Here is a 21,794-nt window from a genome sequence, read left to right as displayed (position 1 = left end):
GAAAACAGATGTAAACAGTTAAATGGTGAGCTAACATTGTTGCAATGTCAAAAGTTGCACTAATAGTTGCTAGCTCATAAATGACAATAAAAAACGTCCATACCGGCTGATGGAACCTTAATAATGCTCACAACATGAATAATTCACAAATACAAACTAAGGTGAACATTTTAATAATATTATCTTCGCAAGCATATCAATCTGAAAAGTACAAATCAGTACTTGCAGTAAGTGGAATAATTATGTCAAACAGCAGTGCAAGATGAAATTTGAATTAACTCCAGTTTGTAGAACGGAGACCTAATTATAATTTCGTTCATTTTTTTCATCATGACAACATTAGATGTCAGGTCACGCGAATTCAATGCTTATAGGTAACCAAAGATTATCTCCTGCACCATGTGTCATCGAGTCGTAATGTTTGCTCTTTCTTGTAGCTCTTTGGTCGGACACTTTCCCTGCATGAGCAAAAGTTGCTGTTTCAGTAAAAACAAATTCCTACGACATGGGCCAAGAGCTAAGCTATTTCTTTATCCCTTACGTTTTGCCGACATCTTGTTCAAAGATAATTTCGACAAGCGTAATTACACCAACCGAATTCAAAACTTAAGGAGTCTCGAAACGTCTGAATTGTGCACCACTGCATGCTATTTCCTCACTTGAAACGCATGAAAACGGCTTTGAATGTACCCATCATTTCTCGTAAATGCGCCCACCGTTTTCCATACTTAGCAGCTTTTTGGAAGCGTTTGGGATAAGCACGCACTTTAGCTTATCCATGCTTACTAACAATGCCTCGAACATTTCTGGAAACAGTTTTCTGATATGCATCCACTTTGTTATTCAGTGTTGAAAATCGCTGGAAATGTGCGCCGGTGTCGCATGCAATTATGTCCTCTATAATGCAATATATCCGGAGAATAATGTCCGCCGGACGGTTTTGTATAATGCAATCGTGTCCGCCCGGACGCTGCTGCATAATGCAATTATGTCCGCCCGGACACATTTGCATACGCAGTTGTGTCCGCCTCCTTTCAAAACCGTCCTTGCAGTAAATTAAACGCCCTTGGTCGACGGAACACGTTTGCCATTTTTTTAAAAGCTAAGTGCATCTCATGAATGACAAGGGAAATGTTCGGCCGTTGGGTATTCGCTGCAATCATAAAATACGTGATTATGCTGCATATTATTCGTTTGTAGGTTCAGTGCATGCACGCTCGCTTACGCGCGCACATTAGTCATGTATACTCCTAGAACTATTTCGGTTTCGTCCGGCTATCGTCTCCCGTAACCTCATAGGTTTATATCTCTCACGCGTTAAATGAATTTTGGAATCAGGAATCAGAAATTCTTACTGTAATTTCAGAGTCCCTATCTTCTGTACGTGTTACTCCTCTGCCAACAATAATTGAAAATTACCCGACCTCATTTTGCGAAAATGCGTCACGAGAGGGCGGGTACGATCCGTGATTTGTGTACAAAACATACACGGAACCACGAAGCTCGCACAGGATACCAGTATGTAAACGGCTGTGTGCAAAAACGAGGTCGGGTAATTTTCAATTATTGTTGGCAGAGGAGTGACACGTACAGTAGATAGGGACTCTGAAATTACGGTAAGAATTTATAATTTTGAACAATTTTTGAGATTGCGGAGTGGATTCTCTGGTCGACAGACACATTGATACATCAAAGGAGCCTAATTTTGGCGAGATTAAAAAAAAAAAAGAGAGAGATTCCTGATTCCAAAATTCATTGAACCATGGGTCGTTTAACGCGTGAGAGATATAAACCTATGAGGTTACGGGAGACGATAGCCGGACGAAACCGAAATAGTTCTAGGAGTAAGTCATGTACATGTCAACCGGACGGTTTTTGCATAGCCCCAGTCACGATTGCATATGCAAAAGTGTCCTGAGCGGACAGTATTGCATGGCGGACACAATTGCATCTGACACCGGCCGCTTCATACAATGTTTGAGCAGCACTTAAAACAAGAAATCAAATAAGTTTTTTTGCGCTGATGACATGTCCCCTATACAGCTTGTCAACTACAATGGTCGCTTAGAAACGCAACATGTTTTTAGCTGTTCCGATCCAGTCGGAACAGCTATTGTTTTCGTCGAGATTTTTATTAGCTGTTCCGATGCATTCGGAACAGCTATTGTTTTCGTCGAGTTTTTCAAAACGTTTTAGAAACGTTGTTCTTGGTTTCCGCCAAAACGCCATAGGTTTAACGCACGATTTTTGTTTATTCGTAATCTTAGAAACGGTAGAAATGACAGACTTGAGTCATATATGGAATCGAAGCTTAGTACGTGACCTAATCACTAAACTTCGTGTTGTTTAATTTCTTAATCAATTAGCTGAGTTATAATGACATGAATATTTAATTAGGCAATCTTGTTAACACCATATCTCCCAAAATAAACGTCCGATTTTCAAATTGTTTTCAGATTTTGATTCTCTGGGCATTGAAGTTGTGCCAAATGAAGTAATTTTTTATGTCACGTCATCTTGAAATTATTTGTCATAAATTAATACACTTATTATATAATGAATAAAATCACTCAATCTGTGTTGATGGATTGATTGGGGCCGCGGTTTACCGCGGGTGCTATTACCCAGGTGATCTGAGTCCGAATCCCTCCGGGAATTTCGACGAAATCAATATTATAATGCATACAGTTTACTTTTTTTTTACAAAAAGAAATATGTACCTTCATTTAAACAATCAGTACAACATGTTCTTATTTTTCAAATTTTTGGCTCATGAGATGCTTCTTTCCTGGAAAATAAAACGATCTGATTTTGTCCTCGCGCAGCACGATCTTTAATGGGTGTACGCACTATGGAGGGAAGTTCTACGTACATGTACGTGGTTCTTCGATTTACGTACAACCACTTTGTCGCTAATAAATAGCGCTATTTTTGCATTTTTTCGCTCTATGTATGTTGTCAATCAACACAAAGTGCCAGCCTTTTCTTTCTAAACCTTATCACTGAAGACAAACCTATGTAAACATACAACTTGTTTCTTTACTTATTTGGCTTCGATCAAAGGCATCATGTACGAGGAAAAGTGGACCGTGCATGGACGAAAACACCTGCCTGAGATTTGGAAGTTTACACGGCTTACACATTTTATAAATGACCATCGAAATGGTAGGCCTACTATCAATGCATGTAAAGACTGTAAGTGACTTGTGGTGAATCATAAAGATGTAGTGTTAAGTGTATACTTGTAATTTTAACGCCTGGGATTTGGAATGATTTACGGGTGAAGTAACCTTGTTCGCACCGGGGACCATGCAGTTGCCTAAACTAATTCCAGTATTTCGCTTTACTTTCGGAAATTAGACCATGACAAACAAAAACTCTTTGACAGGAATACAAAATCAGAGATTTTATTATGCTGGTCGACGTTTCTCTGGTGCTCTGGTGCAGTTTGCAGTTTGTACATGAGGAATGGTATTTGCTGTGTTTAGCTGCTTTTTGTGTTTAGTTTGGTCTGGTCCTGGGCCAAGCGCTTATGTAATCAGGGAATTGTGCTTACGCTAAGCGTATTTAACATCTGGGCACACAGGGAATGTGTTCTCGATGAGCGTGACAATTCGCAACAAAAAAATCTGCTGCGATTACTATTGTGCTAAACTTCTGCGTAACATTCACTGCAAAAACAGTGACTTAAATATTTGGTTTGCTTTCGCAGGATAACCGTGCTTTTCTTGTGCAAAAGTAGGCCAGGGCGACTAGTGTGGTTTAGTGTTTAAGTCGCGACTACAAATTAGTATTAGAGTCGCGACTACTGTTTTTCCCCACTCCGTTAAAATTGTGCCTACACGTTGACTACAAAAAAAGTCCCGATTACCTGTTTGGTGAAACAGTTGTCCTGCTTACTACTAATCGCAACATGTGTCGCTTGCGACACATTGCGGCACAAATCTTGAGAATCCGTAATTTATCTCAACAAGTGTCGTAGTTGGGTTTGAGGTGCGACTAGTCGAGTAGTAAATTTTACTAGTCACCTAGGCCTATCATGATGGGAACTTGCATAATGAAAAATCCTGTGGGAATGGGCCCAATGTCATGCTCTGCTCTGGAAGCAAAGAATCAGTGCTTAGCAGAAGCAGTGAATTCTGCGCTTACGTCAAGCAAAATAGACTGCTTTGCAGGGATTTCTTTCGTTTGTGCTTCCAATCTCGCACATTATATTCTGCGCTTGCACAGAAAGTGGAATATGGTGAACGTAACCGCAGAGTTTGGTGGCCGTTAAAAGTTCAGTGAAATCCACTCGTTCTAGATCAAACATCAAACCACCTACAAAATACAAGGATTTTATCCTTAATTGGTTTGTCACATGTCAATGAACTCTAAAAGTACTGCATTGAACTCAAGAAACCAACAAATCAAACAATCCCGAGTCAAATATTAGGTTTTCTTTACATTTATTCATCTTGTTAATCAAACTTTTGAGATAACATTTCAACTGAACAATTAACTAGGAAAAGGAGATACTGATAGAAAGACCACTCATCTTACATACCGCCCTCTATTGACCAGTAATTTGTTTTTTGTTTCAGCCTATTCTTCTAAACCATAACGAGTTAAATCATTTATCAAGCTTTGAACCTAAGCTTAGTTCCTAATGAAATTTTGTTTTTAAATTCTTAATTCATCAACCACGTGACCCTCATTTGCATATTTAATTGGGAAATCTTTGAAACACCAGATCTCAAGAAGTAAAGGGCCGATTTTTAACTTGTTTGTAGTTTAAGACTCCTTAGGGATAGGAGAAAAATTTGGAAAACCGTGACCTTAATTTGACCTCTACTTCCGGGTTAACCGGAAGTGGGACCATATCTCCAGAGCTACTCAACCGATTTTCAATTTTTTTTCAGTTAGAAACTCCTAAGACATTAATATTGACTGTGAAAACCCGTGACCCCATGTTGACCTCTACTTCCGGGTGAACCGGAAGTGGGACCATATTTCAAGAACTTTACAACCGATGTCAATCTTTTTTCAGTTATAGACTCCTTGGGCATAATAGTGACTTTGAAAAACCGTGACGGGAAGTGGGACCATATCTCAAGAACTACTAAACATTTTTAAAAACATTTTTCAGAGTATAAATCCTTGGTCATCGATGAAGCACATAATCAAAGCAAAACAACACGGAACAGCTTTGTGTTTGTTCACAAACACCTAATGTCTTGTTATTTTTATTATTATTATTATTCTTTGTTTCCGCCTAAAACCCCATAGCGTTTGTACAGCGTTTTTGTTTAAGCCCCTACTCCTAAAGTATTAGAATAAAATAGTTAAATCATATATCAAATTGAAGCTTAGAGCCTAAGCTTTACTCTAATAAAAAAGTGTAAAAATTCTTCATTAATTAACTACGTGGTCTTCATTTGAATTTTTAATTTGTAAACTTGATGCAGTCACTTTTATGTTATTGTGAAATATTCTCTTTGGTAATACAACACAGTTTGTACCTCTATGAGTTGTTGACTTCTTGAGAGGAGTCTATACTATTTTGTTTCCTACCCGCGTTCTGGACACATTACTCTGTACACGCACAATGTACGGAGGTTTGGGATTTTCGTTAGAACGTGCGTTAAATTTGTCCTTGTTTTTCTAACCGCGTTCTGGACCAATTACTCTGTGCATGGGTTTTCGTTAAAACGAACGTGCGTAATTAGATAGAGTTTTTTGACGACATCGACGTCGTCGTCAAAAAACCCTAAAGGCATCTAATACTACATTTCAACCCTACTTAATAGTTATATTAATACTTAACAGTTTATATTTAGTGACAATGGTCGCAAAATCATGAAACGAGAATTATTTCGCCGGATCATAATCCCCTCTGTTGATCCACACATGTAAAAACCCACTTCTTTTGTATCGTGCCCTTCTAGCCTAGTGGTCATCAGTCGCGACTATGCATCTGAGAATTGCGAGTTCGAATCTCCGTCCGAATTTTTTTTTTTTATCTCCCAAAACTAAACATATACTTCTTTTTGTAATATTTAAGTTTGATTCTTATCTTTATATCGATAGTGTTGCCTTTTCTTTTTCTCAATTGTAAGCCTAACATAACCTGTGTGCATGCATGACATGATATGATGTTTAAAAACACAGTAAGCGAAAAATGGTGACATCAGCGCTGAGTTTGGTGGTTAAGAGTTCTGTGAAATCAACTTGTACTAGATCAAACATCAAACCACCGACCAAATATTTTTTTTAATTCGTAATTAGTTAACCACGTGACCCATATTTGCATTTTTAATTGGGAAATCTTTGTAGCACCATATCTCAAGAATTCACACGGCCGTTTAACAGACTGTAGATATAGACTCCTTGGGGATTGGAGTAACTGATTCTAATAAGAGATGTTTCAGTTCATTAAAATCAATCAAAGTACGTCTATAATTAACGATTAATTAAAAATCTTGGCATCATGGGTACAACGTAGTACCTCATAAACTGGATGCAGTCACATTCAACGCATTGCAATAGCTTTTTCCAAGGTTTATGCAATACAAAATTGAGATTTTGCAAAAGGCACTGGATTGGGGTAAGTTGCATACCATCGTGTACCTTATGAAATTTATTAGTACGAAAAATACAATTTTAAGACTGTGACGTCATCACATGTTAATTTATGCTTATTAGAAGCTTTAAAGAGTATTTCTTTGCAGCACTATATCTCAAGAAGTGTACGGCCGATTTCAAAGTTTTTTTTCAGTATTAGACTCATTAGGCATAGGAGATTTGCCTCGGGTAACCGTGACCCCGATTTGACCTCTTCTTCCGGGTAAACCGGAAGTGGGACCATATCTGAAGAGTTACACAACCGATTTAATTTTTTTCTTTAGTTATAGACTCCTAAGGCATTAAATTTTGTTGGGGAAAATCCGTGACCCCATTTTGACCTCTTCTTCTGGGTAAACCGGAAGTAGGACCATTTCTCAAGAACTACACAACCGATTTTCAAACGTTTTTCAATTATGGGCTCCTTTGGCATTGGACAATCGTATCGGTTAGGTATGACCGCATGTTGACCTTTATTTCCGGGTCAACCGGAAGTGGGACCTTATCTCAAGAACTGCACAACCAATGTTCAACTTCTTTTCAGTTATAGACCCTTTGAGCTCTAAAGATTGAACTTGGATTACCTTGACCCCAAATTGACCTTTACTTCCGGGTCAACTGGAAGTGGGACCATATCTCAAGAACCATGCAACCGATCTTCAGTTTCTTTTCAATTATAGACCCCTTGAACATTAAACATTAAAAACGGAACAGCTCTGTGTTTGTTCACAAACACTTGAAGTCTAGTTTGTTCTTGATTCGCCTTTTGTCGAAAGAACCATAAACCCGAAGATACCTTTGTAGTAAAGGAGTAAATAAATATGAGTTTAAGATGTGGTGCGCAACCCTGGTAGAGGGAAACCCCAAAACAATCACGTAGGGTCTGAACAACCAATCTACACGATGCAAGGCTTCGTCCCAAGATTTTAACTGGAGTCCACATCAGTAAAGGTCACATGGTAAAATGTGCACTTTAGTTTGTACTGGTGAATTATTCATGTTTGGAGCATAATTAAGTAATCAAGGGTTCCAACAGCCGGTGTGGATGTTTTGTTGTTGTCATTTAGGAGCTACATTGTGTAGCAACTATTAGTTAAAATGTTTTGCAAAGGCTTTTAGTTTGAAATGTACACTTTTTGATGCTTTATTACACATCGAGAAAACGTTTTAATTTTGATTTCTTTACAATTTAACGATATAGTAACAATACTCTTTTCATTGTTTTTAATTTTTTTCTTCTCCTTTAAATAGCTTCGTTTTTAGTCTGTTTTCAAGGTGTTTTCAACCAACATTTCTTTCCGTTTAGTTAGTCTCTTCTTCAGTCGTCATTATGCATAAGGTCCTCAACCACAAAAGCTATTTTGACAATCTATACATCATATGAAAGGGCTTTACATACGTAGTCTGTTTTCAAGGCGTTTTCAACAAACATTTCCCTTCCGGTTAGTTAGTCTCTGCTCCAGTCGTCATTATGCATAAGTTCCTATGCCCTCAACCACAAAAGCTATTTTGACAATCTACATCATATGAAAGGACCTTACGTACTTCACAAAAATGGGTATGTTGGTGACCTTCTCTTGACCTTTTGAGCTTTTTAAACCGGATGTGCCTGTAAAATGCTTTGAAAAGGCACTATTTAAAAGCTTTTAGGTTGAAATGTACACTTTTTGATGCTCTACCAAAAAATTATTTTAAATCGAGAAAACTGTTTGGTTTTGATTACTTTGCAATTTGACGAACTATCAACAACACTTTTGTCATTGATTCAACTACTGACCCAACAATAGCCGAACACCTAGTGTTTGTTTCTACAAACACTATACCTAGTTTTTTTTGTGTTTTTTTTTCTTATTCTTCTCGCTGTCGATTGTCCGCAAGAAAAAGCATAGATGCGAAGCTTGCATTAAGTTGAAACTTTGCACACAGGTAGACAATAACCAGTAGATGATGCAAAAGTTATAACGTCACGATGACGTCATCAGTTGACGAGATACACTAATTCAAAGTTTATTAATTCAAAAAATCATAACTTTAGATCTACATGAGGGATTTTTACAATCAATACATCATCGGAAAGGGCATTCAAAACTCCGTAAACACCTCACAGACATGACCCCATTTTGATTTTGTCTTCCGTCTCAAAAGAGAGGTTGAAAATTTCAAAATTCATGTATAAAGAACTACAAAATTCCCCCATTGATTGCGCGTAAAGATTTTACGATTACATGTACACGTACTTTGTCACCACGTGTAAGCATGCGGTGCATTGCGGTCACCACGTGTAAGTATGCGGTGCGTTGAGGAGCATAGTCACGCTCTGCACTACGTGTAGATCGTTTTAGTCTGCGTTCGAGGCGTTCTCAACATAATGTCAGTTTTTTTCAGTTAAGCAAAATCGGGCCCAGTCAGTATTTGGTTGGGAGACCACTTGGCGACCAAAATTTGTACTATTTATTTTTTTTGTTAATTTTTTTCCCTCCTATAAATAGCTTCGCTTTAGTCTGTTTTCAAGGCGTTTTCAACAAAGATTTCCCTCCCGGTTAGTTAGTCTCTTCTCCAGTCGTCATTATGCATAAGTTCCTATGTCCTCAACCACACAAGCTATTTTGACAATCTATACATCATATGAAAGGGCTTTACGTACGTAGTCTGTTTTCAAGGTGTTTTCAACAAACATTTCCCTTCGGTTAGTTAGTCTCTTCTCCAGTCGTCATTATGCATAAGTTCCTTTGTCCTCAACCACAAAAACTATTTTGACAATCTATACATCATATGAAAGGGCTTTACGTACGTAAGCTGTTTTCAAGGTGTTTTCAACAAACATTTCCCTTCGGTTAGTTAGTCTCTTCTCCAGTCGTCATTATGCATAAGTTCCTTTGTCCTCAACCACAAAAGCTATTTTGACAATCTATACATCATATGAAAGGGCTTTACGTACGGAGTCTGTTTTCAAGGCGTTTTCAACAAACATTTCCCTTCCGGTTAGTTAGTCTCTTCTCCAGTCGCCATTATTCATCAGTTCACGTTTCCTTAAAAACAAAAGCTATTTTGACAGTCTATACATCATATGAAAGGGCCTCAAGTATTCCACAAAAATGGGTATGTTGGTGACCTTCTCTTGACTTTTTGACCTTTTTAAACTGGAAGAGCCTGTAATATGCTTTGAAAAGGCAGTATTTAAAGGCTTTTAGGTTGAAATGTACACTTTTTGATGCTTTTTCCATAAAATTATTACACATCGAGAAAACTGTTTGGTTTTGATTTCTTTGTAATTGGAAGAGCTATTAACAATACTTGTTTCATTTATTCAAACACAGACCCAACAATAGCCGAACACCTAGTGTTTGTTTCTACAAACACTATATCTAGTTATTATTATTATTATTATTACTACCACTACCGCTACCGCTACCGCTACCGCTACCGCTACCGCTACCGCTACCGCTACCGCTACCGCTACCGCTACCGCTACCGCTACCGCTACCGCTACCGCTACCGCTACCGCTATCATTATTATTATTATTATTATTATTATTATTATTATTATTATTATTATTATTATTATTATTATTATTATTATTATTAGTCCTCGGCAATGCTAAGAGATAGGACCAGTCCTAAGTTAGGATGAGTTACTGGTTCTAACTTAGGACCAGTCCTATCTCTTAGCATTGCTTAGGACTAGTCCTAAGTTAGGACTACCTTTGTGAAATCGACCCCAGTGTCTTTAAAGTATATAAATTAAGAGGTAAAGTGTTCGCCTGCGCATGTATGGTATTGGGAGTTTTGCTGGGAGTTTGGTGACAAAATGAAACTACTAAATAATGCGACTATTTAGAACTCTCTTTTCACTGCACCCCCGAGTTTGCTGAAAGGATGTTTAGGTTTCAAGATTCTTGCATCAAATCGATATAATCCTGGTTTCTATATCAATGGATATTAAAGCCGCTTGACCCTTTCGGTAAACAGCATTGTCCAAGGCCCACACTTCTATATCAAGTAACAAACCTGTGAAAATTTAGTCTCAGTCGGTCATCAGAGTCGGGAGAAAATAACGGGAAAAACCCACCCTTGTATCCGCGAGTTCGCAGTGTCATGACATGTGTTTTAAAATAAATCCGTATTCTCGCTATCGAGAATTGATATCGTTTTACTGTTTTCTCAAAAAGTATAGCATTTCATGGAATAATATTTCAAGAGAAGTCTTTCACCACTACCTTCTGTAAACCCTGTAAGTTATTTGTAAATCTGTGAACTTTTATTTTGTTTTCTGTACCGAAAGGGTCCAATGGCATTAACGTACAACTTGTGTCCTTTGTGTAGCATAGTTGTTCCCCTATGGAATAATAATAGTGGCTACCGGTAATTATTTTGTAAGGCGATTTTGTTTTAATAATTTAAAATGAATACAATAGCATTTTCAATGCTTTTATCTGGCTCCATGCAACTGATATGGATTGATTGCTATGGTTACAAATAAGTTTATTGCTTTACCATCGTTAGCGTTGCCATTTTACAAGGCAACTGTGAAGGGGGAATTAACAATGCTTTATAAAAGACTGACATTGTCTTGACTAATGACCATCCAGTTTTATTGACTATCCAGTTTTATTTGGATGTTACTTTTTTTTACAACCACAAGCTAGTATGGTTTTATTTATTAGGTGTTCGGGCCAACAGCCCGGAACACCTCTTATTTTTGTTCGGTTTTTTTTTTATTGATACTTCTTCTTCTTCTTCTTCTTAGGTGTTCGGACTCGAGTCCGAAGACCTCTTGTTTTTGTTCGGTTTTTTTTTTTTTTTTTTTTTTTTTTTTTTTACTTCGTCTTCTTCTCCGTGGTTTTTGTCCGCTAACAAAGACATACTTGCTAAGCTCACATAAACTTGAAACTTCACACATAGTTAGATATTCATTAGTAGATGAAACCGTTTTAGTTTCGTCATGATGACGTCATCAGGTGTCGAATTACAAGGTTTTTAGGTTCAAAAAGTGACCATTTGCTTTTCGCTATATGTCTTCGAACCTTATAGTTATGATATTCATAATTACGCATCTGATAGATCAAGACTGGGACTACATTTGAAAAGTTAACGTCAAAATCGTATGACCCCTCCTTCCGTTCGTACCGGAAGGTCAAAGTTTGCAATTGTATATTTTTCTTCAAAAATACATCTCCGTCCCTTGCCCTCTAACAAAAGCACACTTCCCAAACCTGTATGAACTTTTAACTTCACACATAGTTAGATATTTATCAGGAGAAGAAACAGTTTGAGTTACGTCACGATGACGTCATCAATTCTTGAGTTATGAATTTTCAAAGTTTATTTCAAAAAATCATAACTTTTGATCTACATGATGGGTTGTTACAATCGACACATCATCGGAAAGTTCGTTAAAAACTCCGTAAATGCCTCGCAGACATGATCCCATTTTGATCTCGTCTTCTGGTTCAAAATTGAGTTTGAAAATTCATAATTTCATGTATAAAGAACTACAAATTTCCCCATTGGTTGTGCGTAACACGTGTGTCGTACACGTGTAGTGTATAAGGCGTCATTTATTTGGTGGCATGCTGCCAAGTTTATTGTACTCTGCCATAGCGTGATATGCATAGAGCTATATAGCTCTATTATTTAGAGCTGTATAGCTCTATTTATGCAGAACGCTGCGAAAACGATTTCCTCTCAATCTTCGGCGTCAAATTGTTCAAATGTTACCCTTCTGATGGCTTAGTGGTCAATGTGGAATTGAAGACGAAGTTTCGCTGAGATGGCTACCTACTTCGGTGATTCATGGGACTTTTAATTATGTGAGGAAACAACAGTACAAAATGACGAGCATTGGTCATGTTTTGGTTAAACACCGAGAAGAATAGAGACGTTACATCGATCGACCACTCCCCCCGGGTGAAGGGCGTTTTTGGCCCACGGAATTCACGTCAGTATTACAATATCTATTACTTCTTGAACTTAGCATATTCATCAATTGTTTTGATTTGTTAAAACAACTATCCAAGTTATTTTGAGTTAAATAGTTTGAAGAAAAAAATCTCTGGAATAACATAAGCCCTTTTAAACTTTCTCTAGTAGGAAAGGACGTTACGTAAACTAATCTATTTCTACCTCCATGCACAGACATGGATGTTACAATACAAAACATTCAAAGAAAACAGAATGCTTAAAGTATAGGGTCCAAGCAATTAGGAGTGGTCTTGCTAAAATAAACTGCCGGATTAAACAAAACTTTAGTACAAACAAATAAATAAAACAATCCAGATTTTCATCTTCTTTTTCTCTTCGTCCCTTGTCCTCGAACAAAAGCACACTTCCCATACTCGTATGAACTTGAAACTTCGCACATAGTTAGATATGCATTAGGAGTGGAATAATGTGTTAGTTAGGTCATGATGACGGCATCCATTCTTGAGTTTTAAAAATTCAAAGTTTATTATTTCAAAAAAATCATTATTTTTGATCCACGTAATGGATTCTTACAATCGATACATAATCGGAAAGGTCGTTAAAAACTCCGTAAAGGCCTCGCAGACATGACCCCATTTTTACCTTGTCTTCTGGTTCAAATCAGACTTTTTGTGTATTTTCGTCAAAAATACATTCTTTGTTTTGACTACTACCTTACTGCGTTGACCACACCGGTTCTCGTCCGATCAGTGAAGTTAAGCAACATCGGGCCCGGTCAGTACTTGGATGGGAAACCCGCTAAACCAGTTGTTGATGTTGTTGTTTTTTTTTTGTTTTTTTGTTTTTTTTACTTCTTTTTTAAAATATTATATCAGCTTCGTTTATAGTCTGTTTTCAAGGCGTTTTCAATAAACATTTCCCTTTCGTTTAGTTAGTCTCTTCTCCAGTCGTCATCATTCATAAGTTCCTATGTCCTCAACCACAAAAGCTATTTTGACAATCTATACATCATATGAAAGGGGTTTACGTACTTCACAAAAATGGATATGTTGGTGACCTTCTCTTGACCTTTTGACCTTTCTAAACCGGAAGTGCATGTAAAATGCTTTGAAAAGGCCTATTTTCATGGGTTTTTCCTTTGATAATTGTCCACCAGTGTGTATTTTTGTACTCCCGGAAGCCGAACACCTTGTTTTTGTTATGACAAAAACTTGAGTCTAGTGTATTTTTAAGTTTGTTCGGCCAACTCAAAAATACCTTGTCCGCTAACAAAAGCACCTTTCGCAAACCCGTATGAACTTGAAACTTCACACATAGATAGGTATTTATTAGGAGAGGAAACCGTTTAAGTTACGTCATGATGACGTCAACCGTTCTTGAATGATGGTCATTCAAAGTTTTTTATTAATATAAAATCATAACTTCTGATCTACACAGGGAATTCTTACAATCAATACATCATCGGAATCATCATTCAAAACTCCGTAAACGCCTCGCAGACATAATCCCATTTCGACCTTGTCTTACGGTTCAAAAGTAAGCATTTGTATATTTTCTTGGCTTAAGTGTTTATGCCCAACGCAGCATACCCCTCGCGACTATAGCTTGTTCAGACTTGTTTACACATTAAACGCCAGTGCCATGTGCGTGCACATGGCGTGATTTTCCATTGATAAGTTTTGACTGGCAAAAGGTCACATACGGAGCTCCAGGAGTGCCATCCAACATATTGAGTTACCGACATACGTTATCTCATCAAGACGACTTATTTCGTGGAACCAGTTACTAACCGACATATTATTTTGCTAAGTCGACTTACTCAAAACTATCAGTTGACTTAATAACATAATTTATCTCATCAAGTCGACTTAGATAAAATGTTAAGTCCACTTACTGACATAATTTATCTCACCAAGTCAACTTACAGTTTACTTATACACAGCCTGCACACGTTGCAAAGTGAGATTGCGAGTTAGGGCCCGCGTGATCGCTAATAATGTGGGGCGTTTTTTGTGCCTGGGATGCAGAAGAATAACCACAATCTAAGACTTGAATCAAGTCTACACCTCGTCCAACTCCGATTGTATTAGTCAATTCAGGCATCCTCTTCACTTTTATTTTATGTAACAAGCAAAATGATTAATTTACTGATTATATTTAAAAAAGGTTAATGGCTGTTAGCAAACTGCGTCCAACTAACACTACATGGTGTACATGTACTTGCAAAATAGGTTTTGACCCTACTAAATAACTACTTGAGAAGATTGAGACAATAAATCATGAATTCAGTTCAAACGGATAAAAGTTTGTTTTCGTCATATTATTCATCAAACTATAAGCCTTTACACAATGAAAAAAATTCAAAACAAAATGTATGTATGGAAGGTACCAGACAGCACGTAGAGCCGAGTTGAAAAGTGACAATACCAAAGTGCAACCATGAGCCGTGAAGTTACAATATTATATGATGGTTGTCAAAAGGATAAAAAGGTTGTTGTCGCCACAACCAACCCCCTTATATTCAACGAACCATGTGAATATAATCAAACAAACGAAGCCTTCTAAAGAATATCCATGCATAGATTTGCCAGGTGCATAACATTATGTCCCAGCCAGCACTGTGATTTATGTGTGTGTTTTACTAGTTTCCTCACTCCCCAACCAAAGTGAATACAATACGTCTCTATTGAATAACAATGGTATATTTCGTCATGGTTTTTATTTTCAGCTTTTCCATAGATCCTGTTTTTTATGACTCCCAAAAATGGCCGACCGTGTTAGTTCGCAAAGTAAAAGGAAAACCACGCAATTTCGAGGCAAATTTGTGTGGATCATTTTACAACATCTTTCCAACCATTATGTATTTTTAGCACTTTTTATAGACCAACTCGTCCGATCCAAGACAACCTGTTCCTTTAACGCATGTAATGTTATTTACATAAAATAAGAAAATACTGGAACCCACGATCGGGCTAAGCATACTAATTATGTATCGTTTGGAACCTCCTTAACATCTCCTGCCCTAGTGGTGCCCGATCCAAGGCGTCAAACATGACTTAAAGCCATTGGACCCTTTCGGTAAACAGTATTGCCCAAGGCCCACACTTCGTGTATCAAAACTTCTATATCAAATAACAAACCTGTGAAAATTTAGCCTGGAGAAAATAACGGGAAAACCCACCCTCGTATTCGCGCGTTTCGCCGTGTCATGACATGTGTTTAAAATAAATCCGTAATTCTTTTGACCCAGAGTGGCTCGGTCCAAGTTGTCAAACATAATGATAATGAAGTAAATTTAATCACAAACAATGGAACCCCCATGAGCGGGCTAAGCACGGGCTAATCATACTAATACTCTGGTAGCACCATGTAATGCTTTACAAGGTGCTGTGGCGCAATTTTGCTGCCGATCGGACCGGGAACACCGGGGCGAAATCCTTCTCTTTTCGATAAGTACACTGGGTTTCTTTTATATGCGTTACATAACACATGGGACCAACGGCTTTACGTCCCATCCGAAGGACGAAGCAATGGTTAAGTGACATCATAATTTTGTAAAGTTAAGAAAACTCCAAAACATCTTTTGACCCAGAGGTGCTCGGTCCAAGTTGTCAAACATAATGATAATGAAGTAAATTTAATCACAAACAATAGAAACCCCATGAGCGGGCTAAGCACGGGCTAATCATACTAATATTTTGTAACCGTTGGAACCTACTTTATATCTTTGCCTGGTCAAACATCATTTAAAGGGGCATTACAGTATTACATTTAGTTTTAGCCCGCAAACGTAAAGTTAAAAAGCAATATAAAGACTAGGAAAAAGAGTGCTCTCATAGTGGTGCGCAAGGTTTGATACACACACATCTCAACGCGTGTTCAGGCTGTTAAGTCAACTTCTTAGTTTCTGTAAGTCGACTTGGTGAGATAGTTGTAAATAGCTGCGTTAAATAATAAGTTTACACTTGGCGCCTCATAAGGGAACGTGTTCCTTTAATTGTTAGTTGTTCGAGCAACAACCCTTTTGATGCTAAATTACCATAAGACACATCGAGAAAAAAAAATCTTTGCATTTTTAACAACACTTATTTCATTGCCTCAAACGCTGCCCTTGACGATATCCGAACACCTTGTGTTTGTTTCTACAAACACTAAATTCTAGGTTTTTTTAGGTGTTCGGGCAACAGCCCGGCCCGAACAACTCTTTGATTTTGTTCGGTTTTTTTTTTTTTAGGTGTTCGGGTAACAGCCCGAACAACTCTTTGTTATTGTTGTGTTTTTTTAGGTGTTCGGGCAACAGCCCGAACAACTCATTGATTTTGTTCGGTTTTTTTTTTTTTTTTTTTAGGTGTTCGGGCAACAGCCCGAACAACTCATTGATTTTGTTCGTTTTTTTTTTTTTTTGTTTTTTTTTTAGGTGTTCGGGCAACAGCCCGAACAACTCATTGATTTTGTTCGTTTTTTTTTTTTTTTTTTGGTTTTTCTTATTCTTCGTCTCGTCGATTGTCCGCAAGAAAAAGCATAGTTGCGAAGCTTGCATTAAGTTGAAATTTTGCACACAAGTAGACAATAACCAGTAGATGATGCAAAAGTTGTTACGTCACGATGACGTCATCAGTTGACGAGATACACGCATTCAAGGTTTATTATTTCAAAAAATCATAACTTTAGATCTACATGAGGGATTTTTACAATCAATACATCATCGGAAAGGGCATTAAAAACTCCGTAAACGCCTCCCAGATATGACCCCATTTTGATTTTGTCTTCCGGCTCAAAAGAGAGGTTGAAAATTTCAAAATTCATGTATAAAGAACTACAAAATTCCCCCATTGATTGCGCGTAAAGATTTTACGATTACATGTACATGTACTTTGTCAGTTTTCTTCAACGGTAATATTGGTTTTATCTACGACCATACTGCGTTGATAACACCGGTCACTAAAGTTAAACAAAATCGGGACCAGTCAGTATTTGGATGGGAGACCACTTGGCGACCAAAATTTGTACTATTTATTTTTGTATTTAATTTTTTTTTCTCCTATAAATAGCTTCGCTTTAGTCTGTTTTCAAGGCGTTTTCAACAAAGATTTCCCTCCCGGTTAGTTAGTCTCTTCTCCAGTCGTCATTATGCATAAGCTCCTAATATCCTCAACCACACAAGCTATTTTGACAATCTATACATCATATGAAAGGGCTTTACGTACGTAGTCTGTTTTCAAGGTGTTTTCAACAAACATTTCCCTTTCGGTTAGTTAGTCTCTTCTCCAGTCGTCATTATGCATAAGTTCCTATGTCCTCAACCACACATTCTATTTTGACAATCTATACATCATATGAAAGGGCTGAACGTACGTAGTCTGTTTTCAAGGTGTTTTCAACAAACATTTCCCTTTCGGTTAGTTAGTCTCTTCTCCAGTCGTCATTATGCATAAGTTCCTATGTCCTCAACCACAAAAGCTATTTTGACAATCTATACATCATATAAAAGGGCTTTACGTACGTAGTCTGTTTTCAAGGCGTTTTCAAAAAAATCCTTTTTGGATTTCTTTGCAATTTGACGAGCTATTAACAACACTTTTTGCATTGATTCAAACACTGACCCAACAATAGCCGAACACCTAGTGTTTGTTTCTACAAACACTATATCTAGTTCTTCTTCTTCTTCTTCTTCTGTACGTCCCTTGTCCCCTAACAGAAACATCTTTCTAAACATCGTATGAACTTGAAACTTTACACATAGTTAGATATTTATTAGGAGAAGAAACCGTGTGAGTTACGTCATGATGACGTCATCAATTCTTGAGTTATGAATATTCAAAGTTTATTAATTAAAAAAATCATAACTTTTGATCTACATGAGGGATTTTTACAATCGAAACATCATCGGAATCGTCATTGAAAACTATGTAAACGCCCCACAGACATGACCCCATTTCGATGTTGTCTTCCGGCTCAAAAAAGAAGTTGAAAATTTCAAAATTCACGTCTAAAGAACAACGTAAATCCCCATTGGTATGTGAATAAACATTGCACGTAGGCATACACACAACGTGTAGTGCATTAGCGGTGCAGCAGAGTCACGCTCCAGTGATCATCCATAGAGCGCGAAAAAGCTTCATGAAGAATAGTCTTCGTTCAAGGCGGTTAAAACATACATGCCCCTTACAGTCTTTTTTACAGTCGTCAATATTTCCTTAGTTCATATTTCCTAAACTACATAAGCTATTTTGACAATCTATACATCATATGAAAGGGCTTTACGTACTTTACCGAAATGGATATGTTGGTGAACTTTCGTTGACCTTTTGACCTGTTTAAACCGGAAGTGACTGTGAAATGATTTGAAAGGGCGTTGTTTATTGCCTTTTAGGTTGAAATATACATCCTTTGATGCTTTACCATCACAGCATACAAGTCTGGCAAAGGTCTGCTTTAAAACAAATATTACCGATGACGTCACCAAACATACACTTTTACTAGAGTAATCATGTTGTTTTGAAAATTTTTGCAATTTGAATCATTTATTACAAAACTTGAGAACAAAGCAAGGTGTAATATTTGTTTTTTAAACCAGGCTTTTACTCCCGGAAACCGAACACCTTGAGTTTGTTCACAAACTCTCAATCTCTAGTTTATTTCTTCTTTACTCTGGGGAAACCTCTCAGTGAAACACTGTTTTTCAGAGGTGCTCAGCGACTACATACACATTAAAATTAAAAAATTGTTTTAATATAAAAATATGTATATATTATATATGTTTTCTCTTCACTTTATACGGCTGGGCAGCCTGGTGGCTAAAATAAACATTATGTTAGTGTTATAAAGGATGACAATACAATATAAATATTATGAGTGTTTTAATAAGCGGCAATCCTTCGCGGATTTAATTTTACAGCTAGTCACTTTGTGTATCCCAACGTATGCAAAGACAAATAAACCTGTTTGATCTGGTGCTCAATTAGTCATCGAAATTGCAAAGAGAATAATAAAAGATAAACACTCTTGTTTCATTGCTTTGTGTACTTTCAGATGCGTAAAAAGGCCTACTTTTAATATCCGATTGAGAATTTACATCTTACTCAAAACCTACGTTACTTCAGAGGGAGCCGTTTCTCACATTGTTTTATACTATCAAGAGCTCTCCTTTTCACGTTACCAATAAGAATTTATGCTAACAATTATTTTGATTACCAAAGAATCCAGTGCCTTTAACCGCAAACTTTATGGATCAGAGTGGGACACCAGTACAGATTTCTGCCCCAAATTTTGAAAGCAGTGAAAAGTGAACTTAGATGAGAACAATGGGTAGGCCCCTATGATTTGAAATTGACTCACAATATTAGCATGCAATGCGTAAACTACATATTATATCATCATAATCTTAAAACCAATCACAGTTGGACATGCTTCAACCCTTGCAAAATAAACACCCTAAAACACCGTTATTTGGATGTGATTTGTTAATTGGTTTAATAAGAACAAACACCATTGTTTTCTACGTCAATGTACCATTACATACCTTCTTGGTGTCATATTACTCCCAAACACCGCATTATCAATGTTAGCTGTTTCGTTACTTGTTCCGTGTTTATAGAAGCCTGGCGGAGTTTTCCCAATTGCTTCGTCATGTTCATTCGTTGATGGGTTAGTGCACGTACGTACATATTTCAGATTCAACAAAGAGGTTGAAATGAAGCAGAGGATTGAAGTGCAAATTGCAATTCGTAAAAGCCGGTTCCAATGTAACATTGTCCTATAAAAAGGGGACACGGAAATTTGTATGTTTGCGAAATTGACTTGTCTGCAGAAATGGCGCTCTAACCAGACCTGTGACTCTAATAAACCATAATACACATGTCAGCGTAGAGAAGGGCGCCCTTGAGGAGGGTTCTCAATGTCCGATCACGCGTGCGTATTGTTGGGTTCGTTTCCATGGTTACATAATCGATTTTAGTTTCCTACCTGAGCAGGAAACGTGACTTTCCCATTCAAGATTACCTCGATGTCAGCCTCAATTAAAGGAAGTGCACACTATTGGTAATAACTACCTCAAAATAATTATTAGCATAAAACCTTACTTGGTAACGAGGAATGGGGAGAGGTTAATCGTATAAAACACTGTGAGAAACCCCCGAACAAAGATATTGACAAAATAGGGACACCGCCAATATAGGGCTAGATAGCTCAGTTGGTAGAGCGCCGGCACGTTAATCCGGAGGTCGTTGGTTCGAATCCCACTCTAGTCAATTCTTTGTTCAACCCCAAAAATCATTTACAAATTTACCCAGTCAGTTTCCCTTGTGGTTTATATTGATATCTGAAACAAAAAGTCGCATCCCTTTAAGGTGATCCCCTATAGCTGCCGCTTCCCAGGTTGTATCGTAATTTGGGTGTGATCCCTGGCTACACGGCAGTTAACGGTTATATGGCTTCTGACTGGCACCCCGAACAAAGATATTGACAAAATAGGGACACCGCCAATATAGGGCTAGATAGCTCAGTTGGTAGAGCGCCGGCACGTTAATCCGGAGGTCGTTGGTTCGAATCCCACTCTTGTCAATTCTTAGTTCAACCCCAAAAATCCCCAACATTTAAGTTAACCTGCGTCGAAAGTTCTTTTTCAAGAAGATTCTAGTCTTGTGAAATAACTATTAACATTAAAGGAGCAAGTTGACTTTGATCGGACGAGTTGGTCTATAAAAAGCGTTTGAAACCGTTTGTTGTAGAATGCATATGGTTGGAAAGTTGTTTTTAAAGTACAATACAATGATCCACGCAAATATGCCTCGATATTGCGTGGTTTTCCTTTGCTTAGCTAACTAAATTATAACACGGTCGGCCATTTATGGGAGTAAAAAGTTTGACTCCCATAAATGGCCGACCGTGTTAGTCGATGAGGTAAAAGGAAAACCACGCAATTTCGAGGCATATTTGTGTAGATCATTGTCTTCTACTTTTAAAACATCTTTCCAACCATATGAATTTCATAACAAACGGTTTTCAAACGCTTTTTATCAACCTCGTTCCCAGGGGTGATCGATCTCGCCGCGCCATTTTTTTCCTGGCACTTCTTGCTCTATCATATATGCAGAGCTAGCGTGATACGGCGCGCTGCCCACGGTGGCGAGGTTGGCTTTTTATAGACCAATTCGACCAATCAAAGGCAACGTGTTCCTTTAAAAAAAAAATTGGGAGTTTTGCACTGTTTTGCATATGGCATACACATGGCATGACACATGCGCTTGCCAGGTGTGGCGGTTTCAGTT

General features: G+C 37.6%; 1 protein-coding gene across 1 annotated transcript in view; it reads right to left on the bottom strand.

Annotated features, from left to right (window-relative positions):
* The window catches only part of LOC139946006 (alpha-N-acetylneuraminide alpha-2,8-sialyltransferase-like), a 35,700-nt gene extending 14,845 nt beyond the window's left edge, over window positions 1–20,855 (bottom strand). Inside the window, exon 1 of the mRNA XM_071943588.1 lies at window positions 20,048–20,855. Within this exon, the coding sequence (XP_071799689.1) occupies window positions 20,048–20,277 (230 nt within the window). The 5' untranslated portion in view covers window positions 20,278–20,855. The remainder of the gene's footprint in view (window positions 1–20,047) is intronic.
* Between the last annotated feature and the right edge of the window lie 939 nt (window positions 20,856–21,794).

Source organism: Asterias amurensis, chromosome 13 (assembly GCF_032118995.1).
Source record: "Asterias amurensis chromosome 13, ASM3211899v1".
Lineage (NCBI taxonomy): Eukaryota > Metazoa > Echinodermata > Asteroidea > Forcipulatida > Asteriidae > Asterias > Asterias amurensis.
The sequence above is the reverse complement of the archived record's forward strand: the minus strand, read 5'-3'. Positions and strand labels throughout refer to the sequence as shown.